Genomic DNA, 9,883 nt, shown 5'->3' on the forward strand with positions numbered 1-9,883 from the left:
TACAGTATTATGTGGAGGGGGGCCCCATGTGGCCCCTAGGCCGGATCGTAACAGCCAGAACTAACAGTTTGGCATACATATTCTGTCTTAAACATGTGGCTCATTATGTCATTCTTCTTCCACTTTACTATCTAGTCAAAGGGCATGGGGGTGGAAAGGCCACTACATTCTCACTTGTTGTCCTCAGGCCAGTGTCAGGGGAGCACTATGTGCATTGCAAACCTGAAGTCATACACACTAGGAGTAATTAGCCACTTAAACCCTATATACTTCATTGAACCCCCTGGGGTCAATTCCTCGAAGGCTACTTCAGTGTGAGGCAAGGCCTTCAGTGTGAGGCAAGAAAAAGCTGTTTTGGAGTGGACTGACACTCAGGTAAGTCCTATAGAAGTGAATTTGTTGGCTTGCGTGCTAAGCCAAATAACTGTCAAACAACATGGAGTTACTTAAACTTAACTGGTGAATAATTTCAATAAACACCCACGGTATTTGTTCAGAGACAAAACTGCATCTTTGAATTAAGTAAGGCTAAATGAATTAGCATGCATTAAATGCTACATTGGCCCTATATTGTGTGTTATATGTGGTTTAATGGTGTGCCATGTTATTTTGTGTGGAAATAAGGTCTAAAGCTTTTTTTGTTTTGTTTTATCCTTTTGACAGAATTATGTTCATATACATGCATTTTTGTCAATAAACATGTCAATCAAAGCATGAAGTTCTAAATTACTTAACGCAACACTGACATATATGTCTTGCATTCTCCTACTGCACTAAATGTGAACTCCTGTCCATTCTGTGAGACTTTACATGCTGATGGTACCACACACTACTACATGAGTTATTGACATATTATAATAATATATAATAATAATCGTTATTTGTATAGCACCTTTAATACAGGGTTGCAGTTCAACGTGCATCACAGGCAGGACTGTGTTCAGATAAGTTCACAATTAAAAGAGATAGTCAGACATAAACAAATTAAACATATCAAATACACCAGGTAACACACACTGTATATCACCGTATGAAACTAAATGACCTTTTCTACAATTTTGTGCAGGTTACTACCGGTATGTCAACATAAACCCGGGCCATAGTTTATCATTCAAAAGTTGTACACTATACTTTTATTTGTAGAAATGAAGTTATAGCAACACATTCCATACCGTATGATGTTATTGAATCACTTGGTGAACTCATCTACGGTTTTATCTTTTGTTTACTAGTTACCACAATTCTGTCTATGCCAGAGCACAAAGCCAATACAATCTAAACCAGGACCTTCTATGTCCCTTTAAGGGCACAAAACAAAACCACTCCATAAAATTACTAGTGATGAATAGACAAAGTGGGCCAGGCCCATGCAGATATATCGAGCTTATAGTCAATACTACATCCAGATAATTTAAGCTATCTCTATTCCACTTTAACCGACCTGCAAATCACTGAGGCCGAGTTCAATGAAGGTATTACATGGGCGGATATGGAATTCTATGGAGAGTTCCTGGCCCCCCTCCCTCCCAATAAAACCATCCCTTGTCTATGAAATAAATGTTTCCAACGCGACAACAAGCCCTCTTGTCCTGTGTCCTGTGCCTCGGCGCATGACCCGCACTTTTTCACATGATGCTGGGTACAAAAGGATAAGTCCTCAGCACTACAGTACCCTGTAAAAACTAAAAGGTACGGCTGTAAAACACCAAGCAGTTATGCAACGCACAGTGACCCGGACAAGGTTGGTAATCTGTCTAGAGATAGGAAGTCTGCCCGTGCATTAATCAGTATTTAACACAAGTAAGAGGTGACCCCATGTCAAACGACTGTGTTCTTGATTCAAGAATCTAAAGCAATTAGCTTGGGGCTTGAAGAACAGCTTAGGCCTTCCACTACTTAGTAGTAAAACTATCAAAGTTCATTGTTCATGTTGCCATTTTGCTGCAAACCGATAAGAGCTTTCATAGCCAACTTTCAATTACAAACTGACAGGCTTCCATCATGAGGGCGCCAGGAGTCTCATTTTCCAAATATCCATAAATGATAAGTGCCTTTTCATTCCCCGTACATTTGGCCTGTATTATTGGAAAGCAGGTTATAAACGTAACAAATGGTTTTCATTTTCCTGTCTTATGGGACGGACGCTATAGAGAGAATGAGGCTACCTGCTCTTTGAAAGCCCAAAATATAAATAAAAAAACTCACTGAACATAAATCCATGGTCTGAAAGTACTATGTGGCCCAATTTAAGGAAATGCAATTTCCTTCTGCTATTGGAATCGTATGATGTATTTCCTCAATCAACTCATTGTGGAGCCTAATATTTATGTGGCAGATTAGAAAGGAAATAATCAATGAAATTACAGTTTTATATCCACATCATAATTGGAATGACCTTCCCCCGAGCCTTTGCGTGTAATAAAATAGCCAAAGGACATGTAGTATGGAAAATGAAAACAGTAAGAAAGAATAACGTGTTTCGTCTTTTTCTACCCCTATACAGATGCAGTAAGGAAATTATGGTTTAAAGAAACATTTGGCTGATAAGGGAGAAAGCAGGCATGGGTAAAAGCGAAGTGAGGAATCCACACAAATCGTCACAATCTTTTACAATCCAAATCTCCAGGTGAGAATTGCTGTCTGATGGTCCCTCTATCCACCCACAAAACATTAAGAAGAAATAGGGACTTTGACCTCAATCTGTACCGCTGGATACCACAACTAGACCTTTGAGGATAAAACATTTACTACCCTCAAAGTGATATTGTTGCTTTCAGCTGTACTGATGTTGGTCAAATCTAGATTCCCTTTCATGCTTTAGCATTTTCATTTAAGAAAAACTAATTATACAATGTGCAGTATGCTGCTTCCAATTTAACCACAAATTGGCATTTTACATTGAAGTTAAAATGAGTAACTGAGCAAAAAGTTGTGCAACAAAAACCCCAATCCACACAGCCCACACATCCTAATTAAAGGTTAAATGATTGACACAAAAGCGTAGACTTACATTTTATCATTTCGCCTACAAATGTGGCCAATCATGAATACAACTTTAAAGCTACAATCCGTACGCTTTATGTCTGTTGTCTCCCTCTCCCGATGGAAACCGATAATTGCAGCGATGTCCAAACTACAATGATAGTGGCAGTAATGGCAGCTTTCTATGTTACTTAATAAGATTCAGCAGAGACGGAAAATGCACACAGCAAACCCATGTTTAGGGATCAATCCATTCTTTATTTGTAGTCATGATCATCAGGTCACAGAGAAGCAGCATGCCTGCCTCCCAGGTTCTCTTCATACAAGTGTGTCCCTAGCTCCTTCATACCCTCTTGCAGAAGTCCACACAACCAGCTGGTCAACCCTCCCAGCACACCCATGATCGGCACTTTAGAAATATACTCGATTCATGTGAAATCAGCTGTTGATGGTCAGTTCCCACATAGGCCCATGAGCAAAAGGGATTAAACTCATTTACATGTAAATAGGTTGGTGTGACAACAGCTGTTGTCAGGGAGCTAGGCTCCATGGGAATCACCTGTGGGGCCCAAGACATCATCCCCCCTGCAGAGAGTATAGGACCATAAGACTAATTTGAGCTAGCTAACGTTAGCAGTGGTGTTTTGGTCGCTTCACGGGACACCACGGCGTGTGGCCAGTAACTTTTCACGCGCAGGTAGTGCACGCGTGTGCACGCTAGAACACGTCCCCCTTGATTCACGAGCCAAGTGCCCAAATGGCTACTTTGCATAACAGGTTTACCGCTGAGCGACGTCCTGTTACAGTATAGCCTACGCCTTTTACAGCTCCTATAATTCAAGGCATTCCTTGAGAAGATTTACAAAGACTAAAACTAGGCTAAAAACTAGCCATTTCCTTTACAAACATGTTTCCTACCACTATTTACACCCGTAAACCTGAGTAAAATGTATATTAATCACACATTAAGAAGATATTTTCTAATGCTGGTCTCGTCACGAGTTGGCTCTCATGCAATGTCAGCTGTTCTGTGCGCATGCGCCCATGTAGGCGTGCACGTGACATCATTAAAATACCGTTCTGCCGAAAAACTAATCACCATTATAGTGATCTCGTTAGCAAGCTACATAATGTAAACAGATTGGTCCACCCAGCTAAAAGAAGAACAGCATAGCCAATGAAAACGATTGGGGTGTGGTTTACATTTTTCTTCTTCAGTGGGAATAGCATAAATGCGTCCAGTGTGGTGTACCATTATGCTTCAAATAACTTTATTGACAATGTCGAACCGGTAGGTTTCCTACTCTACATTTCTCAATGGAAGAGTAGGGAGAACACCTCCAACCACTGCAGATGTGCTAGTTATAATTGAACAACATAACATACTCACATAAACTTTAAGTTATGACAGCTGTTTAGAAAGATTTACACACATAAGGTGTTTGACCATAATGAAAATTAAACTAAATGGATTGTCTTATTTTCAAAGCCTATCAGAGGGGAATCTTCAGGTTGAACCCTAAAGCAGACTGGTCCAAAAAGGAGTTTAGAATGACAGACTGGTAGCGACTTAATCATGGAGTCTTACCATCGTCTTAGTTGCGGCTCTTCCAATGGAACGCTCCGCAGGGCGGCTCCCAGCACCATGAAGAACGCCGACAGCAACAGGGACACCCGTAGACCTGGAAGATAATAATAGAGGGCACAGGTAAACACGGAGAGAAGTGAGGACAGATGGGGACATGGGGACGGGTAAAGGGGAACAGGAACAGGGTGGGTTGGAGGGAATTAATGAAAGATGACACAGGCTTGAATTCAGCTGCCTATATTGCTGCCAAGGTGCTAACTAATAAACTAAACAGTAAAACTAAACAGGGAATTACTCTTATCACTCTTCTCTATACGTTGCCTTCTACGTGAAAGCACCAAAAGATAGGCTTCCGTTACGTTCTATGATCTCTACCAACTTGAAAGGGTAACCGGAAGGCTCGCCACAGAACACGCTCGCCCCCATTTTTTCCAGACCGCTCGCCCCCCCAGCGGTTCATGTATTCTTGTATTTGTTTTACTACGGATATGGTTAGAAATAAGTTTAGGGTTAGGCATCGTTTTACTGAGGTTACGTTTAGGAATAAGGTTAGGTTTAGGCATAGTTTACTGAGGTTACGTTTAGGAATAAGGTTAGGTTTAGGCATAGTTTACTGAGGTTATGTTTAGGAATAAGGTTAGGTTTAGGCATAGTTTACTGAGGTTAGGTTTAGGAATAAGGTTAGGTTTAGGCATAGTTTACTGAGGTTACGTTTAGGAATAAGGTTAGGTTTAGGCATAGTTTACTGAGGTTACGTTTAGGAATAAGGTTAGATTTAGGCATAGTTTACTGAGGTTACGTTTAGGAATAAGGTTAGGTTTAGGCATAGTTTACTGAGGTTACGTTTAGGAATAACCAGGTGGCGACCGTTCCGAGGTCGCCGGATTTGCCCCGGGGCGACTGTGTTTTGGGGGCGAGCGTTTTGGTATTCACTTGAAAGTCTCTGCTCTCAGTTTCAAGCACATGATGGTCATTTTAGGGAACTCTCCCCACTTCCTTGTTCTCCAGTTCCCACTTGAGCCGCCTCTCAGTGTAGCGGCTAGTGGCAGGCTACTGTTATTACCAGGGAGGCCACATCAATCTGTAGCCATCAACAGCAGCCACAGAGGGCTGATCCACAGCTAAGCGAGCTACATGGTTGCAACATGTCTATATTGAGTTGTGGAGCATGTCTGAAATTTCTCCCAGTACATTCTGTTAACCACATGCATGCATACATACATACACATATATATATATATATATACACACACACAAACACACACACTGTATATTTCCACTTTCCATTTGGGGTCCCTATTTTTTCAGAAATAATGTCATTATTGTCAAACAATTTCTCAAACATTTTCAAGAATAGTGAAAATAGCAGATCTACAGGTTCACAACGCATTGTGATCTTGTAGATCTGCTATTTTCATTACTTTGGTTTCTTTTAAGCCATTTCACAATAGCAGAGGCTATGGCCTCTGGCTGTGTTATGGTCTCTGGAACCCCTGTTGCCTGTAAACAACAACACATGTCAAAGTGATCCCGGGTTAACACAAAACCTGTTGGCCTGGCAGTTCAACTCTACTAGTGGCCTCTTCAGTCAGCCAGGGACTGTGCAGTCAAAATCATCATAACGATATAAGTTGGGGAATGACTGATGAGACCCAGCATCGATTCCATATCGGAAGCTTGGGCTCCGGTCTTTTATATAAATAAATAAAATAAAATAAAAATATTTAGGAAAAAGGCAGATCTGACAACCAACCAACTGTTCGAAACATAGAGGACACACATAATCACCCCCCCCCCCCGCCCATTTTTATTTGATTTCATTAAGTTATCATTATTAATTAATATCACTAGTATTATCATTGTTATAATTTAGCATTATTAGTATAAGTATAATTTGCTTTGTTTGACGGTGTGAAATTATGTTTTTTTTTTGTTACTGCATTTTGTGTAACACTGGGTGTATAGAAAAAGAAAAGAAAACAATTGCAAGAAGATATAATATATGTACTGCAAATATGAAATGTAATATGAAAAACATGCAATAAAAATATATTTAAAAAATCATCATATGATGATCCTCATTACTACAAGATACGTCCGGTTAGCTCAGTCGGTAGAGCACTCTTCGATCCCAGGCAACGCCAACTCAGTGTATGAGTAGCACAGCTTGGGTAACTAAATTACTCCTAGTACATTCTGTTAACCACAGGTTTTCAAAGTTCCCTGTTCACACTTATAAAGTTAAAGTTGTGCGGTAAGTAGTGGGAGCTGATGGTAGGTGTTGCGCTCAACCTCAACATCTCCTAGGGGTCTGGCACATTGAAAAGGGAATAGACACCCACCTTCTTATTTCATGTATTGGTCAGCTTCCTCTGACACTATCTACCACTGTCAGCGCCTGTTACATGCGATGCTCTTATAGCACATTACATGGGCTTATCCCCTATATACCTTGGATCACATAGCTTAAGTGAGTCTAGTCTCCATCTAGTCTCTGGCTGATCACCACTGGTTTCCACCACAGGGTGCAGATAAATCCCAATGGCAAGCCAAGTGCTTTCCCCCAGGGAGATTAGTTGGAGCAGAGTATAGCACACATGTTTGTGTATCCCTAAACCCTGGCTATCCCGACCGTAAGACACTGTTACGGTCTACTAGTAACCTCTGGGTTTCAAATGTTTTCATGGTGTTGTGCCTATGGCATGAGCCGTCTAGAATAGCGTTCGTACAGTATGTATCAAATTATGTGGGGATTCATTTTGTGCATTTATAATCTGTCTCAGATCCACCGACCGTCCCACCATCACTCCATATTTAGCAAGACTGATATCATCATCAATGACGTCAGAGGGAAGCCACATCATTAGACCTGGCCTTGTTTGTTGTTGAATGAGATTAGGGATTTCTCTAATTCAGGACATCTCTTGAATCTCTCGAGCACTCAAAACCTACCATTTTAACAAAGCATTTGGTTAGCTTTTTAAGCCGGTTTAATAACCCTGCCTCTCCTTTTTAAACTTGTTTTTAAACATGTTTTAAACCTGTTTTAGACTTTTTGATTATCTTGCAAATGGTTTTCTTTATCTTGTTTTATTATGTACTGTAGCACTTTGAGGTTTGTTTCAAATGTAAAGTGCAATACAAATAAAATGTATTATTATTATTATCTCTGGCCTTTCAAGTTGAGTTCAATTTGATCGTTTTATGTGGGAACTCCAGCTATGGCATTTTGCTAACTTCAGAGCCACAGTGTGCAATTGGTTCATCTAATATCTGTCAATAAAGCCGTAACAGACAGGGCACGCTGGTGGTAGTTGACCACACTGTAGTGTATCGACAAATCCTGTCTCTCTACTATCCGATTCCTACCTAAATAAAGCAAAAATGTATATATGTAATTGTAAACAAAACCCTACTAGATGATGAACTCTGAAACAATACAAGATCAAGCACCAGATACTGTGTAGAACACAGTAAAGGCTAAGTCTTCCTTAGGTTCACATGGTATAACACAATTTCATGTCAGTGCATGTATGAATTAAGTATATGACACTCCTTAAACCAATACTTCTGAAAGTAACGTGACACAGTATCACAAGATCTTTTGTTTCTTCTGATGACAGACATAAACAGTGTGATGTTTATGCCTGGTACCTTTGTATGTCACGTGATGATCTGCGTCAGAAGAACAGGAAGTACAACGGTCAGGTGACGCAGAGGAACTGGTTTGGAGAGTTGCATTCAGACAGAGCAGCTCAAGTCAAGAGGTCGAACTGAGTGGTGTCTGACTGGCTGCTCCGTCTGTGTGGCTACCGTTTTAATGACACTTGAGCAACACACTTGGAATATTTCACAGATGAGTAAGCAACTGAAGTGGCCCTCTTGGTTAGGATTCTAATGAGGCAGTCCTATTTCTTACAGGCTAGCCTGTTGCCACATGAGGACCCTCGCTCACTTGCACAAGATGGTGAAATAAAGGAATAATAGCTCCTAACCTTCAATTACAGAAGTATTATCTGTTTTTTGCAACATACACATTTGGAAAATCCCAAATGTTGGGTTATAGGACCAAATGGCCGAAATGTATATAGGGCTGAAAGTGGTTAATGTTAGCTCTGGTCCATTAGCCTGAAGGAGTTCTCTCCTTCAGGCTAATGGACCAGAGCTAGGTTAATGTATGTTTTGTAATAATAATCAAAATCAAAATCCACCAAGTAACTAGTAACAAAACAATTCAAATAATTGTAGTGGAGTAAAAGCATAATATTTGCCTCCGAGATGTACTGGAGTAGAAGTTAAAGTACTGAATCACGATTCTCATCATGATTTGTGTGCATGGGGATCTCATCTTAAGCTCAGTGCTAAATGAGTCTTCCAGTTTAGTAGACCTTGTATTGTGAATTTGTACTTCCATGTACTGTTGTTCTCATGTCTTACTAAACAAAGTACATCAATCAATCAAGCAATCAATGACATTGGAAATAATACTCCATTAGAGTAAAAAATACCTCAAAATTGTACTTAAGTACAGCACTTGAGTACATGTACTTAGTTACTGTACCAGTTGTATCACACTATCACAGACAGGGGAGTCTGGCTGCCAAACAGGACACTGTGTACCACTGACTCCCTCACTGCTAGTAAACAACACAAACTCACCCTTCTTGTCCATGAGCCACATGAACAGCAGCCAGGGGATGAAGCCCACCGGACCCCACAGCACCAGCACGGCGATGTCCGACTTGCTGAAGTCGAAGGCGTGAGCGGCCGAGTTCTGGATGGGACCCCAGGTGTTCCACACCATGCCCTGCATGAAGCCCAGCAGGGAGAACAGGGTCAGCACCAGCCATCTTCTGCCGTACACCCTGCTGTACACTGGATACACTGGCTGAGTGTTGTGGTGGTGGTGGTGGTGGTGGGCTGGCTCCGGCGGCTCGGGGGCGCCGAGGAGAGGTTCTCTCTCGGCGTCGGCGGTGGTCGTGGTGCTCGAACCGGCGGCACCCATACTACTAGTGTTCTTCTTTCTCTTCTGTCCAGGTTTTTACAGTTGGATCTCGGCGATAAGGAAGGGAAGTGAGTGTCGGGTTACTTTGTTTTCAGTCTCCCAGAGAAACAATAACAGACGATGTCATCTGCTTCGACTGCGCATGCCCAGACTAGACTGGGGTCCGTTCGCTTTGCGAGCTTCCTCATCCGGTCTGGGTCTAGAGCGGATACGGAAACGGTGCGTACATCTGATGTATCTTTGCAGAGTACCGGATACAGTAGGCGGGCTCCAGACCGAATCCGAGCACTAAGAAAGTAAATAGAAAC

General features: G+C 41.5%; 1 protein-coding gene across 1 annotated transcript in view; it reads right to left on the reverse strand.

Annotated features, from left to right (window-relative positions):
* Positions 1 to 9,711, reverse strand: part of slc49a4 (solute carrier family 49 member 4) — a 79,084-nt gene extending 69,373 nt beyond the window's left edge. The window contains exons 1-2 of the mRNA XM_080413017.1: positions 9,230 to 9,711; positions 4,571 to 4,664 (exon numbers count right to left, since the gene is read on the reverse strand). Coding sequence (XP_080269143.1) covers positions 4,571 to 4,664; positions 9,230 to 9,575 — 440 coding nt within the window. The 5' untranslated portion in view covers positions 9,576 to 9,711. The remainder of the gene's footprint in view (positions 1 to 4,570; positions 4,665 to 9,229) is intronic.
* Between the last annotated feature and the right edge of the window lie 172 nt (positions 9,712 to 9,883).

This window comes from Gymnoscopelus braueri (assembly GCF_963280865.1).
Source record: "Gymnoscopelus braueri genome assembly, chromosome: 18".
Classification (NCBI taxonomy): domain Eukaryota; kingdom Metazoa; phylum Chordata; class Actinopteri; order Myctophiformes; family Myctophidae; genus Gymnoscopelus; species Gymnoscopelus braueri.